Here is a 26,725-nt window from a genome sequence, read left to right on the forward strand (position 1 = left end):
GCTTTCCTTCGCCTCCTTCCCAGAAATGGAGCAAGCTCTGAACTTAACTCCGCACTGATCCACTCCCACTTGCTTCTCTGAAATGTAATACTCCCTTATAATGCAACACAATAAAGCAGCCACCCACATCCACCTACCCTTCTTGTAAATGCTTAATCTTAAAGTGACTTCTTAGGTTCTTAAGAAGAGGCCTGCTGTCTCTTCTCACAGTGGCCAAGCAGAGGCCTATGGGAAGCGCAGAACCACAAAATGAAAAGGAGGATGAGCCTAACATCCCTTTATTATTCAGTATGGTCACTTTGTGAATTATATCCTTGCATGCTCCAAGCTGTACTGTATTTCAAAACACAGTACAGTACATGGTATGGTTTTGGACCAGAACTGAGGAGACCCACACAGAAATTCCCACTCAGCCATGAATCTCATTGGGCAGCTTGCCTAGTTGTCTCACAGCCTAACCTACTTCACAGGCTTGTCAGGATAAATTGGGGAGGGGAGTATCATGTCTGCTTCCCATGAGCTCTATAAAGTAATCCTGTTTAGTTTTTTTCATGTGGTGTAGAGTCATTTCTAAAAATAAAGGAAACCAGCAACTTCCAGGGCCACATTATTTCTTTTCTCTCATATTTATCATATTTTTGGTCATGCTTATTCCCCAAAATAAACATAATAATCATGATTTGCCACCTGTATCCATCTGGATTCTCAGTGTACCACCAACCCAGGCTTGAAGGCTAGGAAGGAGGAGTTGCTGTATTCTATAAAAATCCCTTCTCCTTGCCTAGGAGGATTCTAATTTTGTCTCCCTGCTTTAACTGTTAAAGGTGTTGTTTGATCTGGTGTTGTGGAGTTGTTCATCCACATTGAGGCTATCTTATTTTGGGTGCCTTTGAGTATAGATAGGTGTATATATAATTTTTATTTTTCAAGGGTGTCATGACCACCATGACAACCCATAGACTGTTCCAACAAAGCCTCGCACTGCAAATTGTGAGTCACACTGTTGATGGTGTTCTTGACAGGGCAGGAATATGGTGGTTTGGATGTGGCAGACCATTCATGGCTCCACAGTATGTTGACATCTTCATGGTTTACTTAGAACAATGCTTTCTCAGACTCTCTTCTATCTGAAATATATTGGTTACATCTGAATCATCCGGATTCATGGAGGAGAGGCACCAGGGCTTTGTTCATTTTCCCTTCACCAGCAGCCTGAACCTAGAGCAGGCCACTCAAAAGGATTGCTTTCTGGTTCAGATGCACTTCTGTGCAATCGCATAATGGGCATTAAATACCACAACCCTACACAGGAAACCTATTGACTGTTAGTTACATGGTTCCAGCTTTTTATCCAGAATACGTCATGAAATCAGTTGTCCACACCAAAGCTCTACAACTGCATCTGTTCAGATTCACCAGACAGAAGCTCACAGCTTTAAAATTTACATTAGCTTTTCCCGGACTACATTTGTCTCCCAACAAAATAGAAACAACAATAGATCATGGCCAGACTGGTACCCAGGAATAATTTACTAGAGCACAGACATAGAGGAGAAAATGACAGAACACCCTTGTCACATTTAGTTTCCAACTAAAACCACTTATCTACCCTAAGGAGTCTCAAAGCGGCTAACATTCTCCTTTCCCTTCCTCCCCCACAACAAACACTCTGTGAGGTGAATGAGGCTGAGAGACTTCAGAGAAGTGTGACTAGCCCATGGTCACCCAGCAGCTGCATGTGGAGGAGCGGGGAATTGAGCCCGGTTCACCAGATTACGAGTCCACCGCTCTTAACCACCATACCACACTGGCTCTCAATCCATCCTGAGGAATAACATCAATAGGTCTGTAATTGTTTAGATGCAGCTCCTTTCCAGCCTAAAACAGCTGATCATGACCACTAACATTTGACATAATAGAGATACAGACACACGGATGAGAACTTGTGGCAGATTCAGATGCCATCTTTTACCGATGTCTAGTCTAGCAACACTATTACAGGATCTAACAAAGTCATAAGCAACACCAGAGATTAATTCTGGTCATACTGCAACAGACACTTCAAAGGGAGACTGCAGTGTGGAAACAGTGAATTACAATGAAGCAAGAGGTTCTGTGCTATGCTATCACTTGTGGACTGAATTGGAGTAATCAATGTTAATCTCTCTACATGAGTTAATTGGCTAATAAATGCTAATATGTTTGTATTATTAACAACTGATTTTTGTGAATGACCTCTATGAAGAACATATCAAGGTCTGCATCTTTTGCATGCAATTTCTTCACACCTCACTGTTTATAATCCCTGCCTCCAACAGTATGATGGAAAAGAACCCTCAGAGGTATGCTACAATGTTTATTCACACAGGGGATAATACTGCTCATATTTGATATGGGTTTGGCAGATCAGTCACAACATGTGGTCAGATCACCATCATATCATGTTTATGGGATTGATTTCAGTTGCTGCAATGAGGATGCAGACAAAATGCCTTGAGGAATGGAGTCTGCCACATGTCTACTCGACCTTGCCCATTCTGGGTATAACATCTAAGCAGAAGAAAGTTAAGTGGATGGGTCTAAGTGCTGGTTTATTTCACTCTGCATGTCTGTTTTTGGCTCAGAAAGGGCACTGGTTGTCCTCATGGATAACCTGGGAGAGCATGTCTCTGTTAATTCTCCTGAACGTCTCAGTGACTATTGATACAACCAGCCATGATATCCTTCTGAGTAGCCTGTTTAGCTGAAGAACTGAGGACATGGTGTTTTGGTGGTTCCATTCCCACCTGAAAGGCAGATTCCAGAAGGTGGAACTGGTAGATTACCTCTAGGTAGGTATGCTGTTGCGTTCTACAGGGGTCTGTCTTGTCTTGTTCCCCATTCGGTTTGACATATACAGTAAGTCAAGTCATTTCGGGTTTTGGAGTGGAGTATCATGAATATGCTGATGTAATCCACCTCTGTATCTTTTTTACATATTTTTCATATAAGAGCGTGATAATTTTATTGGTGGTTAAGAGCTAATAAACTGATGCTTAGTCCTGGTAAAATAGTTACTGTTTATGAACGATTAATCAGTTTAGGCAAGGGATGTTAATCTGTTCTATACAGGGTTGCATTCCATCCTACAGGACCAGAGTTTGGGGGTGCTCTTATATCCAGCCTTGTTACTAGAGACCCAAGTGGCTTCAGTAGCACAGAATGCCTTCCATCCGCTGAGACTGGTGCAACAATTGTGACTCTTCCTGGGCCGAGATACCCTGACTAAAACAATCCATGCAAAAGCCCTACTCAAATTATAGAGGGAAGAACTGAGGCATGGCATGCACAGCCCATTTCAATGCTGCTCATACCCCCAACTCATCTTGTGAAACCTCTTACTCCCCCTCCCTCCCTCAAGGGAAAATCTCAGGGCTTGTAGTCCATGCCCATCATTCTTGAGAAGCCTTCTGTCACCTTTCCCTTTCTTCCTATCTGTTTGTCCTTTGGGAAAGGTGGAGGGGTAGGGCAGTGGACAAAGCAGCTGTGCTCTTTTATATACAGAGAAACTGTAGGAACTGTGCAATATGTGTAGAACCAGGAGATCTGGGGAAATAAAATACTGGAACATATAATTGAGATGCCACTTCCTAGGTCTGTTCATATTCAGTGTTTCCTGTTTGATTTTGTGTATTTTGGGTCTATGAACTGCAATAAAGTTCTCTGTGTGTGATAAACTCTTGAGGAATCTATCTGAAGCATACTGAAACATATATTTATTTACCAGCTCAAGATGTAGAGGAAGCTGGTTTAAATACTTTCTACAGTCAAAAACATTTATCAATGAAGTTTGATTAGCAAAATTGGAAGTAAGAAGGAACTTGACTAGTAACATTAATTACAAGACCAAACATGGTCAGAATAGGACTTAAACTTGGTATCACAACTTAATAACAAAATACTGTGCATAATTCAGATATAAAAATTTCTACTTCATTGAAAATTTAATCCTTTATGTTGTAGTTTCGGATTTTGGCCATTCGCTGAGGGGTCTGAGGCTTTCTGGTTCGGTTGTAAGATGACTTGTTTGGGTTTTGCTTTGTCTGAACTTCAAACTTAGTCCCTCTGACAGTCAAGGCAGCTGCTGGTACTCTTTCTGTGGGGGCTTCTTCCTGAGAGTCTTCAAGTCTTTTTGGTTCATGGATAACCTGGGATTTCTCTGCAAATCAAAAGGAAGAGAAAATGGATATTATTTTAGTTTGATGCCAATTGCTCAGAGCAGCATAAACATATATTAAGTAGTGGAGACAGGAACGTCTAGGGGAGTGAGCAGAACACTTTGAAGAATATCTGCCCACCCCAGTACCCCTATTTGCTATTGCCACCATTCAGGGGAGCAGAGCCAGAAGTCATATTATACCACTATTTCATACTATCAACAGCATCTGTTATTGTGGGGACACAACCATCTGTCTATGTATCTAACTTTATTATTGTGAACTGCTTTGAGAACCATTAGGGTTGAAAAATATTATACAAACACTGTAAAATAAATAATTTTCACTTGCAGTTAAGAAGGTTGACATATTGGTGGGGGATAAGATAAATTTTAAATCCTTGTGATTTATTGCCTATGAAAGAGAAATAGGTTTGGCTTTGCAATTTTTATTTATTTGGATTGTTTTAATGTTTTCTTCTCCTGAAGATTTTTCATCTGATGGGAAAGTGCTGTAATCTGAGGCACAGAGCCTTTCCCCACCATATTCTTAACGGTGTAGTGAAGTATAGATACATCTGTTACTGTATAGACATATCCATTACTGAAATTCACTGATCAACAAACTTCTTATTAAGGTCACCAACCAACTACATTTTACATTTATTTGTGGGCCAATTTGTTACTTCTTTGTATGAAAGAGACAACTCCATTGTTAAACATCCTGTACTGAAGTGACCAGAACACCTATAGCAAATCCCACTTCAAATCTCATCTTTACCACAAACTCACTGTTTTAAGATGTATCAGAAAGTGCATGGTAGATATCAAACAAGACTTTGAATTTTATTTTGCCTGATATTCCTAGGTCAGAAAGATGTTTATATTATCAGCTTGAAGGCTTCCATGTAAATACTGTTTTAAGGTGAAGGAGAACGGTCTTTCTGGAAATATCAGCTCTTCATCTTACATGGTTTTTTTTAAACTTCCAATTTTGCCTTTGGCTAGGCAGAAATGCAACTATTCAAACATAACTGAATGGATGGATATTTTGCATTTGTGCACTGCATTTCCCAAACACACAACATTTGTGTGATGAATTTACCCAGTCCAGCTCTGTTACAATTATTTCCATACGAAAAATCACTCTCATACTTACAAGCTCAGATTCTGATACTAGGAATTGTCAAGTATAGAAAATCACATCAGAATAAGTTAATATTTGTAAAGCACTTGAACGATGAAAAGTCTTGCATAACAGCAAAGTAAAATTGCATTTGTAGAGCCAGAAAGGAGTTCAAATCTGTTGGTTAATATTCTACTCAGACCTCTCATTGTCTGGTGCTTTACCCACATGATGGAAAAAGTGTTGAAATTTTGTCCCATAAGCAAGAGTGAAAGGTAACATATGACCCAATAAGAGCCAAATTTCAGCCAGGACAACTGGACCAATCATAATGAGCTGTAATAAAAGTGGTTCTTCAGTTTTCGTCATCCAAGTTCAAATATTGCAGCACAACATCTATTGCAGTTCTAACTATTTCCCATTTCTCTACCCTTTGGCAGCTTTTTATATGAAGCTATAATTCCCCAAGGACTGGAGCTCTGACCACAAACCATAGAAACCTAATTTTTCTCTCTCCCCACTACTCAGCATATATGTTGATGTTATCAACTTAATTCTGTCAAGAATGCAGTAATTTTCTCAACGGATAAGGCAAATCATAGTCTAACAAATAAGGCAAGAGAAGGAGCTGGAAAACATTTGGTTTGTAGTCACTTTTCAGCCTTTCTTCTTCTAACAGCAGCTCTTTGAGCTACTTTTAAAACTCAGGAGATGATCAAAATCCGTGTCAACTCAGTGCTGCTGTTCGTGAGAAGTACATGCAAATAATCTTTTCTAGGTAAAGTCTCTTTGTTCACATCTATAATCTCACCAACTAAAATCCCTTTTACACTGCTAAACACCAGCTGTTGAAAGTTGGCCCAAACAAGAATGTGTTAGAACACAGGGAAGACAGCTCTCCAAGTTATATGACTGTTCTGGGGAATAGGGTGTTATACCAATGTTTTCTTCAGCAAACTGTAGCTCTGTTCCTATTGGGGAGGGGGGATCTTGGGTACTAGACAACAGCTGCAGAGCAAAAGAAATATTTAGTTCAGAACTGTGGCTCAACAACAGTCCGTCTGTTTTCTCTTGCAAGGGAGGGCAGAGATATTTTACCAGCCTGGACTTCCGCATTCTGAAATGAGGAGAAAGAGTGATAACTAGTTGCTATGGTGACTAGGCCTTGGCCAAGCTGTGCCACAATGGCCATAGTATGAAGAAGGTACAAACTTGGATACTTTCAGTAGCTTGGGCCCACTGCACACCCTGATAAGACCCTGGGATCATGTAAGGAGAGTAAAGTGATATGATAAACTTTTCCCTCAATACCTGCCATTTACCAATGCAGAACTAGATTTCAGTTATAAGCAAAGTAGGGAAGGGGGTGTGGAGAAGGACCCAATTAGCAAGCAAGAATTAGGGTGTTGGGAGGAGAGAAAAGACTGCATTTTTACACATAGACAGTTTGCTTTTAGATTTCATTCTGGCGGTTTGTGAGAATTTTATACTGGGTTAGGTTTTACTATGCTGACACACCTCTTTACCCTGGCTTTTGACACTTGAGGTGTATATTGATAGGACCCACATTCTTTTTATGATTATAAGTTGTTTTAAACCACTTTTAATGTTGTATCAATGTTGTAACCTGCTCTGGGCCCTCAGGGTAAAGGGTGGGTAATAAACAAACAAACAAACAAATAAATCAAGCTATTGGTCCTGCCAGTAAAGTGGTAGGAAGGGAACAGGCTTCTTTCTCTGAATAACATGGGTAGATTGTCAAATCTACATTGCATCAATTCTGTGCCCTCTATACTGTTCCTGAATAAATGCAGCAAAGATCGTTTAGTAATGTATAAATCGACTTAATCTTTTGTATTAAAGCAGAGATGCAAGAAGGACACAAAACGGTCCTTATTTTCACCTGTGAGGTGATGGAGGGTGGCATTTTAAAGTCTTGAGATATACACATCACTTGCATCTGCATTTTGAGAGCCAGAATTTCTTTTTTGCATTCAGGTTTCCAATACTAGATTAGGTAATTGGTGTCCTTGCAAACTGCCAGTTGGGTTTCACCTGCTGACAGCATGAAACATTAGGCAAGTTACTGTGACATCTGCATGTGCAAACACTGTTTTTGCTTTAGCAACAGGTTCTTGACCTGCAGTATCTTCAATATCTTCAATGTCTTGGTCTACCAAATAATTTTGCCATAGCACGTGGGTCATTGCCAACAGCACACATGCCATCCTATACTGTCATCCCTGCTCGCTGCCACAGCCTATAGAAATGCTGCTAGACCAGGACATAAAAATAATCTGCAAGTGTATTACACACGTTGCATTTTCAAAGCCCTTGGTAAACGTTAACCAATTAATCAAAATCCTGAAGCTACTCGGGAGAGGATTGTTCAATTTGTGAAATTGTCTGGTGGATTCATTTAAACAAACAAGCATGCCAGTAGGGAAAAGATTAAAAGCAAAAGAGACGGTCTAATACTGTAGAGGCAAAAAAGGTAGATGAGCTAAGACAATGAGTCAAGAATACAAGAGGAACCCGCTGGATGAGGCCAATGGCCCATCTAGTCCAGCATCCTGTTCTCACAATGACCAACCAAATGACTGTGGGAAACCTGCAAGCAGAATTTGAGCATGAGAGCACTCTCCTCTCTTGTGGTTTCCAGCAACTGATATTCAGAAGCATTGCTGCTTCCAACTATTGAGACGGAGCATGGTCACAATGGCTTGTAGCCATTGATAGCCTTACCCTCCATGAATTTGTCTAATCCTCCTTTAATGCCATCCAAGTTGGTGGCCATTGCTCACTGCCACTGCTGGGAGTGAGTTCCATAGTTTAACTATGTTCTATGTGAAGAAGTACTTTCTTTTGTCTGTCCTGAATGTTCCAACATTCAGCTTCACTGGATGTCCATGAGTTTGAATATTATGAGGGAGAAAACTTTTCCTATCCTCTGTCTCTATGCCGTACATTATTTTATAAACTTCTATCATGCTACCTCTAACTCAGCTTTAATCTTAACTAAAAAGTCCCAAATGCAGTGACCTTTCTTGAGAGGGGAGGTGGCTCCATCCCCTTGATCATTTTGCTTGCCCTTTTCTGAACCTTTTCTACCTGTACAACATCCATTTTGACTCAAAAAGATTGAGAGTTAAGAAAATAGGCCAGTTGCTTTAGATGGGATAAAGGGAGATCTACACAAACGGGGTTGCAATAATCAAGCCCAGATAAGAGAATGAAGAATTTTAGCAGCATTTTCTATGAGAAAAGAAATGATAGAAAACAACTTCATTTTGACAGAGCAGCAAAATCACACCTATATCACAAGCATGTGAAGCAGAAAATGGGGGGGGGGCACACCATCAAGAGTTAAAGATGTTTAGGAGGGGACGTCAGAAGCTCCACTTCCCATCTCCTCACATTCCTTTCAGCAGCTGTGGGGCAGTCTTTCTTTGAAGATGAAATGATGAGCATGAATAGTTCAGTTGATTAGAGATTCAGGTGGATAGCCATGCTGATCTGTCATAGTCATCATAAATAACAAGATGAAAGATGAAAAAATATTTTTTAATAATTCCAATGGCACCTTTAAGATCAACTAAATATAAGCTTTCAAGGTATGAGCTTTTGTGTGTAATACACTTCGTCAGATACTCAATTGGACGCGGGTGGCTCTGTGGGTTAAACCACAGAGCCTAGGGCTTGCTGATCAGAAAGTCGGCGGTTCGAATCCCCGTGACTGGGTGAGCTCCTGTTACTTGGTCCCTGCTCCTGTCAACCTAGCAGTTCAAAAGCACGCAGTGCAAGTAGATAAATAGGTACCGCTCCGGCGGGAAGCTAAACGGCGTTTCCGTGTGCTGCTCTGGTTCGCCAGAAGCGGCTTAGTCATGCTGGCCACATGACCCAGAAGCTGTACGCCGGCTCCCTCGGCCAGTAAAGCGAGATGAGCACCGCAACCCCAGAGTCATCTGCGACTGGACTTAACGGTCAGGGTTCCCTTTACCTTTAAAGGTGCCACTGGAATTATTTAAAAAGATTTTTTCATCTTTCATCTTGTTATTTATTAGGTTAGTTGATTAGAACAGTGGTTCCCAATTAGGGGTCTGGGGACCATCCCCTGCCAGAGGACTCACTTATCTTGTTAATTGCACAGTGAAATCCTTTCACAGATCATCTAGCCTCTGCTCTCGACCAGAGTGCCTGCTTGTTGGCAGGGCCAAAACTTGTGAAAGAGTTGCTGGATGACAAGTGAGCTGGGATTGGGCAAAAGCCTCTGACACAGTTTCTTGGGGCTCTTGCTATTGGAGGAGGCGAGGAGAGATAGAGTGCACAAACAGCTTGCTAGTTCACATTTTTTTAAAAATGTAAGGGATCCCTTTCCTTTGCTCTCTACTTTTTAATTGAAAATAATTTCTAATTGCTTTCAACAACTTTCAAGTTTAGAGGATTCTCCCACTGCTTGTACATAGGGTCTTCAGTGAATTTGGGGTTCATATCTCATCTTGGAAATCTAAATGGAGAAATAGCTAAGCAATTTGCCACTATGATTAGCACAACAGCTAATCCTCTGATGATTAGTTTCGTGCAAATGGCAGCCTGTGTGGATTTTGTTTTCTTGTTTTCTGTGGGAAGCTATGTGGCTACATTTGGGGGTGGGAGGAAGCAGGTACATGGCAGAATCCTAATGAATTAAAAAGTTGCTTGTTCCTATTGGGTAATCAGCAAGAATAAAAACCTTACTCCAAATAAGTATTGTATTTAACTAATTACTCTATTTAAGCCAGGGATGAAACTTGGGCACAGAAGGAAACAACAACAACAACAACAACAACAACAACAACAACAGTGTGATGAAATGGGAAGCCAACATACAGCCCCTTGTTGGCTGTCAAGGGGAAGCATACTGAAGTGATTCTTTGAGTTAAGTGAAGTATGACTTTTTCTGACAGGTTCAAAATTTCCCTCTGATCAGTTGAACAACTTTGCATGGTTGTGTATGGTAGCCTACTTAGCAGATGTTTTCACATACTTGGAACACTTTCAACACAAACCTTCAAGGTAGTGATGTGAATATTTTTTACACTGAAGATAAGATTGAGGCAGTGATTAAAAAGTTATGGTTATGGACAAGCCGAGTAGAAGGTGGTAGCCTTACTAACATCCCAACACTGGAGACATTTCTGGAGGCCACTGACGAAGAACTGATACCAGAAGTAAAACATTACATAAATGAACACCTGTGTGATTTAGCAACTAGCTTCAGAGATTACTTCCCTGCACCAAATTCTGAAAACTCATGGATAAGGAATCCTTTTGAATATGGTGGTGTACAACTAACAACTTTATCTGCGGAAAAGAAAGATGCACTTGTTGACGTGACTTGTGATGGTTCATTGAAATCATTTTTCAAAGTATGTAAGCTGGACCAATTCTGGGTGAAAGTTTTTGCTGATTGTAAGAAGTTAGGTGAAAAGCTTTGAAACATCTACAGTAGTACCTCAGGTTACAAACTTAATTCGTTCCGGAGGTACGTTCTTAACCTGAAACCATTCTTAACCTGAGGTACCACTTTAGCTAATGGGGCCTCCCGCTGCCGCCATCGCGTGATTTCTGTTCTCATCCTGAGGTAAAGTTCTTAACCCGAGGTACTACTTCCAGCTTAGCGGAGTTTGTAACCAGAAGCGTTTGTAACCCGAGGTGTTTGTAACCCGAGGTACCACTGCAGTTCTCTTTTGTTCTACAAAACAAACATTTTCAACATTTTTTTCATATATGAAGAACTGGCATAGAAATCGGCTTGATGTTGAACCAAATTTGAGAATAAAAGTTGAACCAGATATGGAAGGGATTGTTTGGGGGGGGGGGAAGAGTCATGATTTCTCCCATCACATTTAGATTTAGTGTGTTTTAAACATTCTGTTGGGAGCCACCCAGAGTGCCTGCTTTTTTTAGTATACCTAAAATCCTTTCCTTATTTGGGGCTACCCCACATTTTCTGTATACACAAATATATCTTCTTCTTTGGCAATCACTTGTAGTGATGCTGGATTTTGGACCTTGTATAAGGAGAAATGATAGGCACTTTCCAACGTTACACCATTGAGTTGGATTTGTGGTGCTGCAGAGGGGTTGTTTTGTGCTTGTTGGTGCAGCACTTTGGTCTTTTGGGTGTTGAACGATAGGCCAAGATTTTTGTAAGCTTCTGCGAAGGCATTTAGGATGGTTTGGAGGTAATCCTCTGAGTGTGCACACACTACATTGTCATTAGCATACTGAAGCTCTATGACGGAAGTTATGGTAACCTTACTCTTTGCTTTCAGCCTGCTCAGATTAAAGAGCTTTCCATCTGTTTGATATATGATTTCTACTCTGGTGGGGAGTTTCCCTTCAACAAAGTATAGGATCATGGCGATGAAAATAATAGAGTTGGGGCAATAACACAACCCTGTTTAACACCTGATCTTACTGTGAATGGTTCACTTTGAGAGCCACTGCTATCTGCGATTGTTGCTGTCATATGGTCACAGAGGAGCTGAAGGATGTTCACAAATTTATCTGGGCAGCCGATTTTCAGAAGGACAGTCCATAGGGCATTACAATTTACAGCATCAAAGGCCTTAGTCAGGTCAATGAATGCCATATACAGGGGCTGGTTTTGCTCTCTGCATTTTTCTTGAAGCTGTCAAGCAGTGAAAATCATGTCCACTGTCCTCCTCAAAGGTCGAAAACCATGTTGGGATTCAGGAAGGGTAGCCTCAGATATTTTTAGGAGATGGTTTGCTAAGATCCAGCCGCAGCTAATAAAAAGATGCCTCGATAGTTTCTGCAATCTGTTCTGTCACCTTTTTAAAAGAGATTGATAATTTCGGCATCCCTAAAGTCTGCTGGGGCCACCTCTTTCTCTCATGTTTTTTCGATGAGCTTGTGAAGTTGTTGTGTAAGTTCAATTCCACCTACTTTGAAGACTTCGGCAGGTATCCCATCAGGTCCGCTGGCTTTGTTGTTTTTCATTTAGTTAATAGCTGTACATAACTCTCCCAGATTTGGAGATGCTGCAAGCTCATCTCTAATTTGTTTTTGTGGAATTTGTGAGAGGACCTCAGCAGCTATGGGGGAGTTGTGGTTAAGGAGATGCTGGTAATGTTCTTTCCAGCACAGTGCAAGAGCTTCTTTATCTTTCAGAAATTTGGTACCATCTGTTGAGCATAGGAGGCATGATTTATTGGCCCATAGATGGCCTTAGGGCTTTAAAGAAACTCTGTGCATCATGAGTGTCGGCTAAGTGCTGGACCTCTTGAGCTTTTTTTATCCACCAGGTGTTATTTAGTTCTCTTATTCTTCTTTGAACCTCAGCCTTAGTGGCAACATAGGTTTTTTTCTTAGTGGTGCAGTTTCTATCTCTTTGCCAGATCAGAAAGGTCTTCCTTTTCTTGTCAATAATGCATTCAATCTCATGGCCATTCTCATCAAACCAGTCCTGGTGTTTATTGGTTCGATATCCAATAGTTTGTTCAAAGGCTGCAATAGTGGATGTTTTAAGCTTGGTCCAGTGTTCCTCGATGTTGTCAGGAAACTCCAAAAGCAGATGGTCCTTAAGAGTCATTTGGAAGCAATCCCACGTAATAGGATCTTGAAGGGCTTGAGTGTTCATTTTGTGCCTTGGTTTCCTTCCTAAATATATAGAAAGCTCTTGGCCAGACATTAGCAGTTCAATCCTAAATATGCATGATTGCATTACGTTCAGCTGAATTCAGTGTAATTTTAATATGTTAAGAACTGAAGACTTAAGCAATGGCCATGTTTGCACATCACAGTAAACCATAGTTAACAGCTTACAGTGAACATGTAAGTTGCTCTGACTTCATTCCTCCTCAAGTGTGGGTGGAAGCAGCAAACCACATTCCCTGGCTTAGTGTTGATCCTCATAATTGTGGATTCCAAAACAAACTTTGGCATCATATTATGACTGTTCAGATTCCACCCACATTAGGGAAGGAACAAAGCAGGAGCCACTTGCACATTCATGGTAAACCATTTATTATGGTTTGCAATACTATGAATGTGCAAATGCAGTCAAGGCTTACAATCACAGTTCTAATATGTACATTTCACTATGCCTGGCGAAATTAATTTCTGAGATTTTTTACTCTAATACAAAGAACTAATTCATAATAACTTCACCTTTTATAAAGTCAGCATCAGAATATATTAAAGCTGTGCTTTTATATCTGCTCCAAACAAAGCTCATGTCATGAGGATAGGCAATGAATATTTACATTTCTTCCTTGGGAGATTTTTATCAAAAGTGGAATAATGTGCTGAATTATATAACTAACTGAGAACAGTGATAGTGTGTCTCTAACAAGCTTACCTGATAATCTCAAAATGGCCTTTCTGCAGCAGTCTCAAAGTTATATATAAAACTAGAGTAAAGGGTGGATGGCTGGTTCCCAGTACTAGAAAGAGTAATTTTCTAATTTTCTAATCTCAAGGAGTAGGAAGTTGCCTTGTCTGTCAAAGAATCCCTGAGCACCAATCTTGGATCTCTATCCAATACCGAGGCTATTGGAATAAGCTCTGGGCACAACATTAGTTCATCTGGGGTACATGCAGGCTTATTGGGATCCAAGAGAAGGGATTGCACTCCCTGCTAACATTGCAGTAGAAAGTCAGTAGGGAAGGACAATATGTCTTTTGGGAAAGTTCTGCAGAGCACAGTTTGAAAACCACTGTACTAGAGTAAGTAGTGGAGCTGAAACTACAGACATCTATTAATAGGGCATGCGTGCATGTATTCTCCACTCATTTCAAAATTGGCAAACAAAGAGCAAAAACACTGTGGATTGCACCATAAGTAGGGCAGAGGCATTCCAACGTCTACTGGTATAATGTGTCAAGAAACTGCTGTACAGTACCTGACTCGAATACAAAATTAAATAGCCACTTCATTCTATACCATGCTTACCTTGCTCTTTGTTGCTTTGGGGGCTGAGAATAGAAGGGCTTGATCCCATCTCTAGAATCTGCCAGATTTCCTCCAGGGAGCCAGCAGTACCAGATGATGACAACAGGCCTTGCTGGAGTTGGCTGGGACTTTCTTTTGTAAGTAGTTGAGACTGGTGTGGAACTAAGGTTTCATGCCTTGGGGAATCTGCAACACGATTTCCAACAATTGATTCTGACTGAACCTGTGGAAATGATAGTATGCCCTCAGTAATGATCAGGGATCAATGACATCTGGAAATGAGCTGAAAATATCAAAAGCCAAGGGTAGGCTTGTATGGCTAACAATGTTTCCTTCCTCAGGTTATGTTTATGGTCTACTAAGACCCCTAGATCCTTTTCACATGTTCTTCTGGTAAGCCAGGTGCCCCCCACCCAATCTTTGTGTTTGTGCAGCTTGTTATTCCTGCCTAAATGTGCAGCTGGTTATTCCTGCCTAAATGTAGAACCTTACATTTGTCCCTATTGAATTTCATTCAGTTAGTTTGGACCCAGTTCTCCAATCTGTTAAGGTCATCCCAACTTTGTCTTCTGTGGCATTAGCAAAGAATGGTGTCATCTGCAAATTTGATGAGCATCCTCTCAATTCCTTTGTCCAAGTCATTTATAAAGACACTGAACAACAACAGGCCTAGGACAGAATTCTGTGGCACCCCATTTGTCACTTTTTCCCCAGGATGACGTGGAACCATTAATGAGCACTCTTTGGGTTTGGTCAGTCAACCAGTTACAAATTCACCTAATGGTTACCTTGTCCAGCCACATTTTACCAGTTTTTCCACAAGTATATCATGGGGGACTTTGTCAAAAGCCTTACTAAAATCAAGATACACAATGTTCACAACCTTCCCCTGATCTACTAAGCTTGTAATTCTATAAAAAAAAGAAAAAAAGAAATGACATTTGTCTGGCATGACTTGTTTTTGAGAAACCCAAGCTGGGTCTTAGTAATCACAGCAACTTTTCCTAAGTACTCACAGTCTGTTTACTTTTCTGTTCAAGGACCTTTCCTAGTCTTGATGTCAAACTCACCCGTCAAGATGGGTTTAAGATGGGTTGGGACTGATATTTCATAACTGAATGACCTGGAAATTCACATCCAATATAAAGACAAACTAAGCTTGACATAACACTACTAATAGCATACAAAGGGGCTAACTACATGTCACATAGAACGCCAATGCTATGGGGCTTACTATGTAAAAGCAGCTTGGGGAGTTAAATATGGAGTGAAGAAACAGTGGGAAGTGCTTAGTTCTTTTCCTGTTTGTGGGGATTCTGTTCCAAATTTCATCTCCACATGGTTTTCTGTCCAATGGGGTTCAACATTATTTTATTAGCTTGATTATAGCTCCATCTACATACAGCGTGCTTTATTTACAAAGAACAAGGGGCCGTGTTCCTATCCCAAAGGGTTTACAATGCAAAAATAGACACAAGAGAAAAACAGAAGAAGGGGAGAGAAATGTAGGCAGGGGTAAACAGGTGGAAAATATACAATGATTCCAGTTAACTATACTTCAGCTTAGTTAAAGTAGAGCATTGGGTCTCTAGGAGGTTGTTCAAAAGGCTTCATAAAAAAAGGGAATTTTTGTGAGGGATTTGAAGTAAGTTAAGGAGATGGTCACATGGAAATTCAGTTCAGGGAGATAGTTCCATCCATAACAGGGAGCAAGGGGAATAAGGCAGAGTTGTTTCAGGGAACACAAGACATTTGGGTGCCGAGAGGTGAAGAAGCTGGATGATTTAAGATCACAGATAGAAAAGTGTTTGGACATATGTGGGGTTGCCTCTGAAGATGATTTGGAAACTTGAGCTGATGCAGAATTTGGTGGCCAGGTTGCTCACCGAGGCAAGACAGTCTGAGCATATTACACTGATCCTGGCCTGACTGCACTGGCTGCCAATTAGTTTCTGGACCCAATTCAAAGTTCTGGTGTTGACCTATAAAGCCTTACATGCGCAGCACCACAATACCTCAAGGACCACCTCTCTCCATATGAACTGCAATCATCATCTTGAGGCCTTTCATCATGTGCCTCCTCCACATGATGTGGCAACACAAGAATAGGCCTTTCTGCAATGGCTCCATTTGTGAAATCCTCTCCCCAGGGAGGCTCACCTGGCACCTTCAATATACATATTTAGGCCCCAAGCAATAATGTTCTTTTTCAACCAGACATTCTATGTCTTTTAATGTGGGAGGAGGGGGTTATTGGTTTGGTTTGTTCTTGTTTTTCACGTGTATTTTGTGTTTTTATTTTGTATTTTATGCTGTGGACTACCCTGAGGTCTTCAGATGAAGGGTGGTATACAAATGTAACAAACAAACAGAGCTATGGGGAAGCAAAGCAATAGAAGGTTAAACACCTATAAATACAAATAATAAACAAATATTTTAAACACTGATTGGAAGGAAGCAGCTTGGTGGTGGGTATTTGAATATAATACGTTGGACTATACCTGTTTCACAGGGATTTCTGCTTCTTCACTACAGCTGCTGCTTCTTGGGAGATTTTCAGTATTTAAGTTCTCAACAAAATAAGGACACTTTCCTGAGGCATGCTTTCTCTGCGCATACTGTAACTCCTGCCATGAAAAGAAACAGTCTAAATTAGTAGCTTTGATTTATTACAAGCTTCTTTCTCAATTCTCTAGAAATATGTTTTAATAAAATGGGACAAGTTAAGCACTAATATTCTCAGAAAAAGAACAGATAAAGCTCTCATTCCCTAACGTACTTCCACTAACAGTGGTGGTCAAAACTGATTTTCTACATACAATCCCAAACTCTGGTTATTGCACTGCCCTGGAAGACTGCAGCCATGATCCGGTTATGCATGTCAAACCCCATTAACAAACTGGAGCATTTACAACACATGCAATTCAGTGCACCATCAATTAATTCTCTTCAGTTACAAAACTAAAACAATTCTATATTGCTTATAAATATTTTAATAAGGGATCACTGTAATATTTTGTTGTTTTTGTTGTTGTTGTTTTTTACTAAGGCTGGGCTGGTGCTCCCAAAAGCCTTGTCTTCTCATAAAAGCCCTTTTTATCACTACAGCACTTCAGTTTGCCTACATTTTCTAAAAGTTAGCTACTAATTTGATGGTGTCTTTTGTTTGTAATTATATTACTTTCTCCATATATATACAGTGGTACCTCGGGTTACAGACGCTTCAGGTTACATACGCTTCAGGTTACAGACTTCGCTAACCCAGAAATAGTACCTCGGGTTAAGAACTTTGCTTCAGGATGAGAACAGAAATCGTGTGGTGGCGCAACAGCAGTGGGAGGCCCCATTAGCTAAAGTGGTACCTCAGGTTAAGAACAGTTTCGGGTTAAGAACGGACCTCCAGAATGAATTAAGTTCTTAACCTGAGGTACCACTGTGTGTGTGTGTAACAGTCTTAATCTATTTGTTGTTCTCTTTTAATCAATTAGGCTTCAAACGGCTGAATAGCATATATTTTTATTAAAATGAGCAAAAGCAACCAATCAATTCCTCTCCTCAGTCCACCCCCCCATCCTAATATTACATTCCTATACACGTCTACCCAGAAGTAAGCTCCATCGAGTTCAATGGTGCTTCATTTCACAGCAATTCTAAAATAGAATTTAACTTCCCTGTTCTTTATCTCTTCCCATAACTGAAAGAGGTGACTAGCTATGGACTTCACTACCTTTGCAAACTGAAGAGAGGCACTGGACAGAGCAGCCAATTCTGTTGGTTTAATTTTACATCATGAGCCAGTTGGCTGCTCTACAGTATGACCGTCTCCCTAGGCTTGCTTCATGTAGGTCATTGACTCCAAGGACTCATGGGAATCACAGTAATCCCAGGGTCCTTCTTAGTGCATAAAAATGATCACCAAATAGATCTGTTGACATCTTCATCTCAAACTTTGTAATATCACATTCCTCCAATACTTTGAGCTGTCTCTGATCATGATAGAAAAGTCAGAGTTGCAGTCAACTGTGTTCCAGCATGCCATGGAAGTGATTGCTATACACAGAGATAGTTAATCTTCTTTGGTGCAAGGGCTGCATTCACCTTGGTCAATCTTCCAGGGGCTGGATGCCAGTTCTGCAGTGTGGTCACAAGCAGGTTATTTCCCCCTCTCTGCTCATGAAATTAACTAGGAAGACTAGGAAGGGATGATTTGTACCCCCATCAGAGCACTGGACTGGGTGGAGATACTTAAACCTTTCTGCCAACCCCTGTGCTATGTCTACTTTATTTCTCAAAATCAGTGAGATTTGGTGGGGTATAAAAATTTTGCTTGAGGGAGGGAGGGGATACAGCCACTCTACCTGTAAAACATGCATAGTGAAAGCATACTGCATGTCACTCTCCAGTCCACAGTTTGCACAAAGTCATTGCTGTGACCAGGAGAGGGCTTGGCATTCTCAGGACAGGCTTCCCTCCGAACCAGGCCTTATGGCAATACTCCAGAGGTTCTGCACATACAGCAAGTACTGACATGTTGCCTAAAGGAGAAGCCTACATTACCTGTGTCGTAAGCTGGTACTGGAGGTGCTCTAAAGCCAGAAGACGGTGCTTAGTCTCCCTGACAAGTTCTTTAGGATGTAGGGCACACAATGAAGTGTGACCCTGAGGATGCTTTGAAATCTTGAAGTCCTGAGAGCCTAGAAATCCTAAGAAAATAAATAGGTAGGAGTTTTCCACATTGCATTTAACATGACATTTTAAAATAGAAAATATCTTGCCTACAAGAAACTGCTGCTCACAGCTGTAAATGAATTACACTGATGTGGCAGTGTTTCAGCGTGTGAGTTTAAAGAGATGTGTAGAAACTAGCCTGGGAAAATCTTTTCCAAGCAATGACCTTCACCTCTTCACTTCATTCAAAGAAGCTGGGCCACACAACACAAACTTTGAAATGAAATTCTCATACAAGGCTTCCATTTAGGCCTCAATTTTGTTAAACAATAATCTCATTCTGCATTGTTTATTTCCAGGAAAGAAAATCAAACATACAACTGCTTATTTCAGGAATATTCAAAAATACATGATAAGTACATAACATAGTTCTTTGCTGTTATGCAACATGCAGCTGCCACCTTAACCTTTCAGTGCCAGTACTGAAGGTTTCCAAAGCCAAGAGTAAGAAACAAATACTCTGTTCATGCTTTTCTACCATATTCAATACTTGGCGCAACTTAATTACTAGTACTTCATTCTCAAGTGATAACTGGGATTTCTTAATCTCAGCAAAGAGCCTACAGACAACACTTCAGTTTCCTACTGTTCTCAATCTCAGGAAGCTAAATTTCTCATAAAAGAACCAAGATCCTTCTACCTTAATGAGATTACCTTCCTTTGAAGCTGCTCCAAGTTCTGCTCTTAGTCTGTTTACCATCTCTAGTAGCTGATGCTTCTCCTTGCTCAAACTGCAGATCTTTCTCACAGCTTCCTTCAATCTACCTTGCCTCACTTGTGCATGGTTTCCTATAAATTGATGGGGTCCATCACCAGCCTCCACGCCAAATAACTGTTGCCTGAGATGTACAGAGTCCTCCTGAAGCTTCCTGGTCACTAAATTCTAGAAGAATAAATGACAAGGATCAAAATAAATGAAGTGAATTTTTGGCAGGATATATATTCCATTATAATGAATAAAATCTATGCCCAAATGACAGCTAGCATAAAAAGATTGCAGTCTTGAATAGTGTGTTGTATGAACCAAAACAAAAATGAAATTCCTATACTAATCCCAAAATGTGTGCCATGAGAAGTGCTGAAGAGTGTCTTGAGAAATGAAGCCACCACTTTGGAGGCTACTTCTACTCTATAGCCCTCTGAAATGGGGAGACCCCATGCAGCACTGATTGCTCCTTAATCTGCCAGGGTCAGAGTTGGCCCAAGACATTTTGCTGCCTGAAGTGAAGGACAAAATGGCACCTCTTCCTATTCCATGTATAGAGAACGACTAGATGGGCAGCTGAATATTACTAAGGCTAGCTTAGAGGGCAAACAATAGGTAAGTTATGTGAGCCAGTGTGGTGTAGTGGTTAAGAGCGATAGACACGTAATCTGGGGAACTGGGTTCGCGTCTCCGCTCCTCCACATGCAGCTGCTGGGTGACCTTGGGCTAGTCACACTTCTCTGAAGTCTCTCAGCCCCACTCACCTCACAGAGTGTTTGTTGTGGGGAGGAAGGGAAAGGCGAATGTTAGCCGCTTTGAGACTCCTTCGGGTAGTGATAAAGCGGGATATCAAATCCAAACTCCTCCTCCTCCTCTTCTTCTTCTTCTTCTTCTTCTTCTTCTTCTTCTTCTTCTTCTTCTTCTTCTTCTCTGCCCCCCAGCACTTTGCTGCTGCTTCCCACCCCACCCAGCATCTGCCACCAGAGGCAGCCTCCTTACTCTGCCTAATGGTAGAGCCGGTCCTGACTAGTATACAGCAGAAACATCATCCCAATAAAGACACACTCCTGAGCAAACCTGCACTGTATCAGCATTTCATCTCCAATGCTGGTTCCTGAGCCTTCTGGACACAAAATGCAACGTGCTGCCTCTAGGCTAAATATTCCAAATAGCTTGAGGCCTGTAAATCTATACCTCATTGTGATCTCTTATCTCCCCTGAGAGCAGGGGACCCCTCTTAATTATTCCACCTGTTCACCAACTTGGTTCATGAAGGATGTGCAAAGAAGCACTACTGGTGACTTCTCTTCCATGGAAAATCTCAAAGCTAAGTGATTCCTTTTGGGCCCGACATTTGGTGGCCATGGTTAGGCTGGTATGATTCAAGTTTGATACTGTGGTTGACATTATGTAAAACTGGAGGTGTCTGATGTGGAAAAAATACTTGGGAATATAGTAAAGTAGGATAAATCTTATCCCTTTCAGATTGAATAGCTGCAATTTTAGCCAAATGATTCATCCCCCACAGTATGATGGAATAATACAAGCTATTCTCCTTTGCAACCAGTATCAGTTAAATTAGACCAGCCCTCTTATGATAGTCATTCATGTACTAGGGTAGACTGGAATAACTGTGATACATAGAGTTACAATGCCTCCTAGTGGAAGTTGATGGATAAGTACAGATTCTAACTTTTAGATTAAAATACAGTGGTACCTCAGGTTACAAACACTTTGGGTTACAAACACCGGGTTACAAACTCCGCTAACCTGGAAGAGTTACCTCGGGTTGAGAACTTTGCCCCCGGATGAGAACAGAAATCACGTTTCTAAAAGTTAGCTACTAATTTGATGGTGTCTTTTGTTTGTAATTCTATTACTCTCTCCATATATATATACAGTGGTAGCTTGGGTTACAGATGCTTCAGGTTACAGACTCCACTAACCCAGAAATGGTACCTCAAGTTAAGAACTTTGCTTCAGGATGAGAACAGAAATCGTGCAGCAGCGGTGTGGCAGCAGCGGGAGGCCCCATTAGCGAAAGCACGCCTCAGGTTAAGAATGGTTTTGGGTTAAGAACGGACCTCCGGAACAAATTAAGTTTGCAACCCGAGGTACCACTGTATGAGAGAGTGCTGTGACCAGAGAATATGATGCTTCTTACAGCAAATATATAAAAAACTAAGTACTAGCTTTATTACGAATAAAAGAAGCCCATATTCCCAACCATTGATTGGCTATTATAACTTTGTTCCCTTGAAAACATTATTTTATAATCATAAGAGCACAAAGATTCAGCATTTTCCTACCACTTGTGTTTCTTGTGTTCTCACTGAATCCATCTGAGGATTTTTCTTTATGCTTTGCCTTTCCAAAGAATTCTTGGTAGTAACTTCATCTGGATGCAATGTACCTGAAAAACAAAGAGCAGATAAAGCAGGCAGCAAGCTGAGTTGGTGCAGAATGCTAAATATTACCATAAACATGTCTTTCCTGTTCACATGCCATATATATACAGTATTAGGGTCAAGAAAAACAGGTCCATTATTGTGAAAAGCTGTTTGATTATTCTGTTAAATATCAAGGAAATTTACCTATCAGAATAATCATACGGTTTATTTACAGGGAAATAAAATGGCTGCAAGGAAAACTGGGTTTAGAAAATATCAATAATTTCACACACATATCCCTGATATTTCAGGACCTGTGTATAAATTCTACGGTATAAAACAAATCAGCATACTGTTTTTAGAAGGAAATTGTATTGACCTTCCAGGGCTACAAAAGGTGGCTTTCTCACATGGAAAGTTCTTCCATGAAGAAAAAAAGCATGAACACTGTGATCCACATGTATACAAAACGATGACCCAAACACTGTTTTCATGATTTTTCTTCGACAGAAGTAAAACTCTCTTTTAGGAAATTTATCATATTTTAAGCAGATCTGTTAACATGTTTCTCTTACTGTCTTGTCCAATGGTAATGTGGTAGGAAGTCTGAGTATTTTTATCACAACTGGATGATTTCAGAGAAGATACAGATAACTTTCCATGAACTTCAGGTGCATCTTCATGTTGTTTGTCCATGTCTTCACATTTGTTCTTCAATACTCTGATCTCCTCTTCCAAGGATTTAACATAGTCTGCAAAAAATAAAGACAACTATCTCAGCCAGGTACTTTGCAGGTGTGAATAAAGTATTCAAAGGCTCATTGTGTGTGCAAATAAGAATTACTTTCCCCAAGGAATGCCTAATGGTAGGGCCAGCCCTGGCTAGCATATAGCAGCTGCATCATTCCAAGGGTAAGGACAGGGCATACTCCAAAGAAAGCCTGCACTATATCAGCAGGTGGTCCCTCTTAATTATTCTACCAGTTCACCAACTTGGTACATGTATACGGCTTCCCATCCATTAAAAGTCTTGAAGCTATGGGAACCAATGCTGGCCTGGCTTTTGGTGGTCATGATTAAGCTAGTGTAATTTAAGTTTGATACTGTTTTTAATATTTAGGCAGCCTTTAAATACAGTGGTGCCTCGCAAGACGAAATTAATCCGTTCCGCGAGTGTCTTCGTCTAGCGGTTTTTTCGTCTTGCGAAGCAACCCTATTAGCGGCTTAGCGGATTAGCGCTATTAGTGGTTTAGCGGCTATTAAAGGTTTATCAGCTTAGCGGATTAGCTGCTAAAAGGCTATTAAAGGCTTAGCGGCTTAGATAAAGGGGGGGGGAGCGGAAAAAAATCTCAAGACTCGCAAGACATTTTCGTCTTGCGAAGCAAGCCCATAGGGAAATTCGTCCTGCGAAGCAACTCAAAAACGGAAAACCCTTTCGTCTAGCGGGTTTTCCATCTTGCGAGGCATTCGTCTTGCGGGGCACCACTGTAAAGTGCCTGATGTGGGATTACAGCAAAGCAAGATCAATCTTGCTGTCTCTTTCAGTTTACACAGTTGCAAATGTGTAATACTGTGCAAGATGTGTAATTGTTTGTGCAAGAACTGAAAGCCATTTTATCAAATGATTTTCACTTTCCCCACTTTTTTTTATAACTTTAGGATTTATTCTCATAGGAATGTTTTGCTGTAACTATACTGTCTCAGTAAAACATTAGTTTTGGCTGTGCTGATCCTGCCCTCAAAATGTAACTGCAATGATCCCCATTTGTTCAAATGTAGCTTTGATTTTTATCTATCATATGATCATGGTAACTTTTTGCTATGGATTGAAGATCTTTGAGAATGCCTTGTATGTTTCATTAGCGGAAATGTATGAGACAACTGAAATATGAATATAAACATTTATGTTAAGAAGATGATGAGTGCTAGGAGAAGGGAAGCGCTTGTTAAAAGAAAAGTATAGAAATGGGCATATACACTCTGCAGTTAATATTTAACCCAATCAACATTACCAGCAGTACAAGAAACTACAGTAGCATCAGCCTTACCAGCATCTTGTGCTTCCATTTTGCTTTGGTCAGATGAAGGTGCCTGAATATTAAGGGTCTCCATTTCTCTCCTCATTTCTGCAATAACAGATCGCAAGGTACTGTTTTGCTCTTGTAACCTCTTCATATCAGCAGAAGGAAAACCTAGTTCAGTGGTTCCTACAGTATCCTGCATGGTAACCAAACAATTAAAGAAACAAACAAGAATTACACCCTGAAAGGACTCAAGCAAGCAAGTAAAATGCACCAAGAAAGCATAGTATCTTAAAGAAAAATAATTATAATAGTCTGCCATGTGCACAGTAGAAAAAGGACCAATGCTGCAAAGTATGTATGATGAACTGTACTGTTCTAAGACTTGTGAAGCTGCATTAATGATATGAATGACAACTTGAATATGTTACATGACAGCAGCCCCACAGGTTCAGGGTAATATATTGGTTTGGATCCCAAGAGGTGCTGGTGGAATGGAGTTGGCAGAAGGCGTGTGCTTAGATAATCTTCTGTCTGACTGTCATCCCCCTTGATATGCTGTGCTATGAATGAATGATTTGAGATTGACCGGCTCAACAGAAGAGGTCCTCTGCCTCCCTATCTAGAAACCTGTGACCTGCCCTGGTGGTTCAAATACACTTTTGTGCTGGTACTGAGCAAGATAACATTCTTGAGGTCTATCTCTTGGGCAAAGTATTTGATAGCAAGGTGAGCTGACCACAACTCCAACCAATTTATGTTGTATAGACAGGTTCTCATCTTGTGGAGCTCATACATATTTCACCAACAATGACCTTTTTCACACACAATAGGAAAGAGATGTTGTAGGACACTGTTTTGAATGTTGATGATAGCTGGATAAACATGTCAGAGAGCAGGCCCCAAAGTGTGTTTTGTTCCCAACCCTACCAATGCCCTTTGAGCACCATTTAACATGCTGAGTATGTGCAATATGATGACCAGATTAAGGTTACCAGACGTCCCCATTTCCCGGGGACAGTCCCCGGATTTACAAATCAGTCCGCATACAAAATCCATTGAAGTTGAAAAGTGTCCCCAGATTCACTGAAAAAAATCTGGTAACCTTATACCAGATGTCACCACAACACAACACAACACAACACCACAATGTTGTTCTTGTTGAGCAACATTAAAAACAAAATAGAAAATATAATCTGAAATACAATTATTAAAGCGTAAAACCATCAGTGATATAATTATATCAAACAGAGCCACCCTTACTGTGCCTGCAAAGAAAAAAAAGTTTTAAGGTGATGCCTGAATGAAATTGTGTGGAAGACAGCTGGATCCGAATAGGGAAGAAGTTCCTGTATTATGAAATCATTCAAACTGACTACCTTTTCGAACACTTTCCGGATTTACAGGATGGATATTTGTATTTTGAACAGGTACCAACCACTAGAGTGCAGCAAATACACCTCTATCATCATTCAACATTCAAAATAGTATTTCGCAATACAGTACCACTTAGCTACTGTGTGCAGAAAAAGGTCATTATCAGTGAAAGCCATACGATCACTAAAAGATCAGAGCCTATCTACTTGGAAATAGTATGACATTTCTCAGTCATTCATATGCCAAGACAGATTTAAAACTGGTGTAGGGCTTGATATTACAGATGGCAATCATGGTAAAAACAGAGCACAGCACTGAGGATTTAAACAGGCTTTGGTCACTAGCTCTAGCTCACTGGCACTGCTGTACTTAGCATGAGCAAGAACTGGGAAATGAGCAAACCTCCAAGATGAACATTAAAGCTGACAGCAACTTGAAGTCAAACAGCTGCTGCAAGAAATAAGTATTTGCTACTTATTGAAAGGCAAGAAATGAGGGGCCCAAGCAGGCCTCCTTCAGGAGGGCATGGCAGTTTTGGGTGTTGTGACTGGAAAGGCCCTGTCTTCAGTGCTCAGCCACCATACTTCACTTGGCAGGGAAACACTGAGCATAGCTTCAGAATGATGGTGATTTTAGTGCATAAACGGGCTCATGTGGCTGGAGGCAATTTGTCAGATAGTCTAGTCTCAGAAGGTTTAGGGCTTTAATGGCTAATAACAACAGCTTGAATTGGGATCAAAAGGGAGCCCCAGCCACTTGTACATCCACCTTTCTGGATTTAGTTTCAGCTTGTTCAGTCACATCCAGCCCGTTCCAATCTCATACCCTTGTATAGAACTTCCATCCTGCCCCTTAAGATCAGATGGATAAGAGAAAGAGTACTTTTTGTTATCAGGATCCAATCACATATGAGTACAATTCACACAGGGGCATATCACGATAATGCTAAATCACTGCTCATATTTCATAGATGAATGTGCATATATTTTGATGACTGTATAAATTCAGGTGACCATAATTTTTATTCAGTAAATATGTGTCTGGTATTCACTAAGTGTATAAAGGCCTTTAAATGGGTGTTCTCAAGGTGTCCTGCTGAACCAAAGTGAATTACAGAGTTATTTGATATAGATACAAATGACTAGCCCTTTATTACAGAATCATGTCGGAGTCAAATATGCTACAAAAATAGGTTGGCAAGCTGTCAAACCACCAAGAAG

At 40.6% G+C, this 26,725-nt stretch overlaps 1 protein-coding gene across 7 annotated transcripts in view; it reads right to left on the bottom strand.

Moving 5' to 3' along the window:
* Window positions 1-3,733: 3,733 nt before the first annotated feature.
* Window positions 3,734-26,725, bottom strand: part of CCDC57 (coiled-coil domain containing 57) — a 65,051-nt gene continuing 42,059 nt past the window's right edge. For 5 of the 7 annotated variants that reach the window (XM_080993664.1, XM_080993665.1, XM_080993666.1 and 2 more), the window contains 8 exons: window positions 24,156-24,324; window positions 22,683-22,859; window positions 22,027-22,130; window positions 19,666-19,894; window positions 18,841-18,986; window positions 16,785-16,910; window positions 14,284-14,506; window positions 3,734-4,198 (listed from right to left, as the gene is read on the bottom strand). In XM_080993664.1, the coding sequence (XP_080849790.1) occupies window positions 3,984-4,198; window positions 14,284-14,506; window positions 16,785-16,910; window positions 18,841-18,986; window positions 19,666-19,894; window positions 22,027-22,130; window positions 22,683-22,859; window positions 24,156-24,324 (1,389 nt within the window). In that variant the 3' untranslated portion in view covers window positions 3,734-3,983. Of the gene's footprint in view, window positions 4,199-8,678; window positions 8,838-14,283; window positions 14,507-15,299; window positions 15,407-16,784; window positions 16,911-18,840; window positions 18,987-19,665; window positions 19,895-22,026; window positions 22,131-22,682; window positions 22,860-24,155; window positions 24,325-26,725 lie in introns of those variants that run through there. The other 2 variants (XR_013982412.1, XR_013982413.1) reach the window with 2 other exon arrangements.

This window comes from Podarcis pityusensis (assembly GCF_964106645.2).
Source record: "Podarcis pityusensis genome assembly, chromosome: 2".
NCBI lineage: Eukaryota > Metazoa > Chordata > Lepidosauria > Squamata > Lacertidae > Podarcis > Podarcis pityusensis.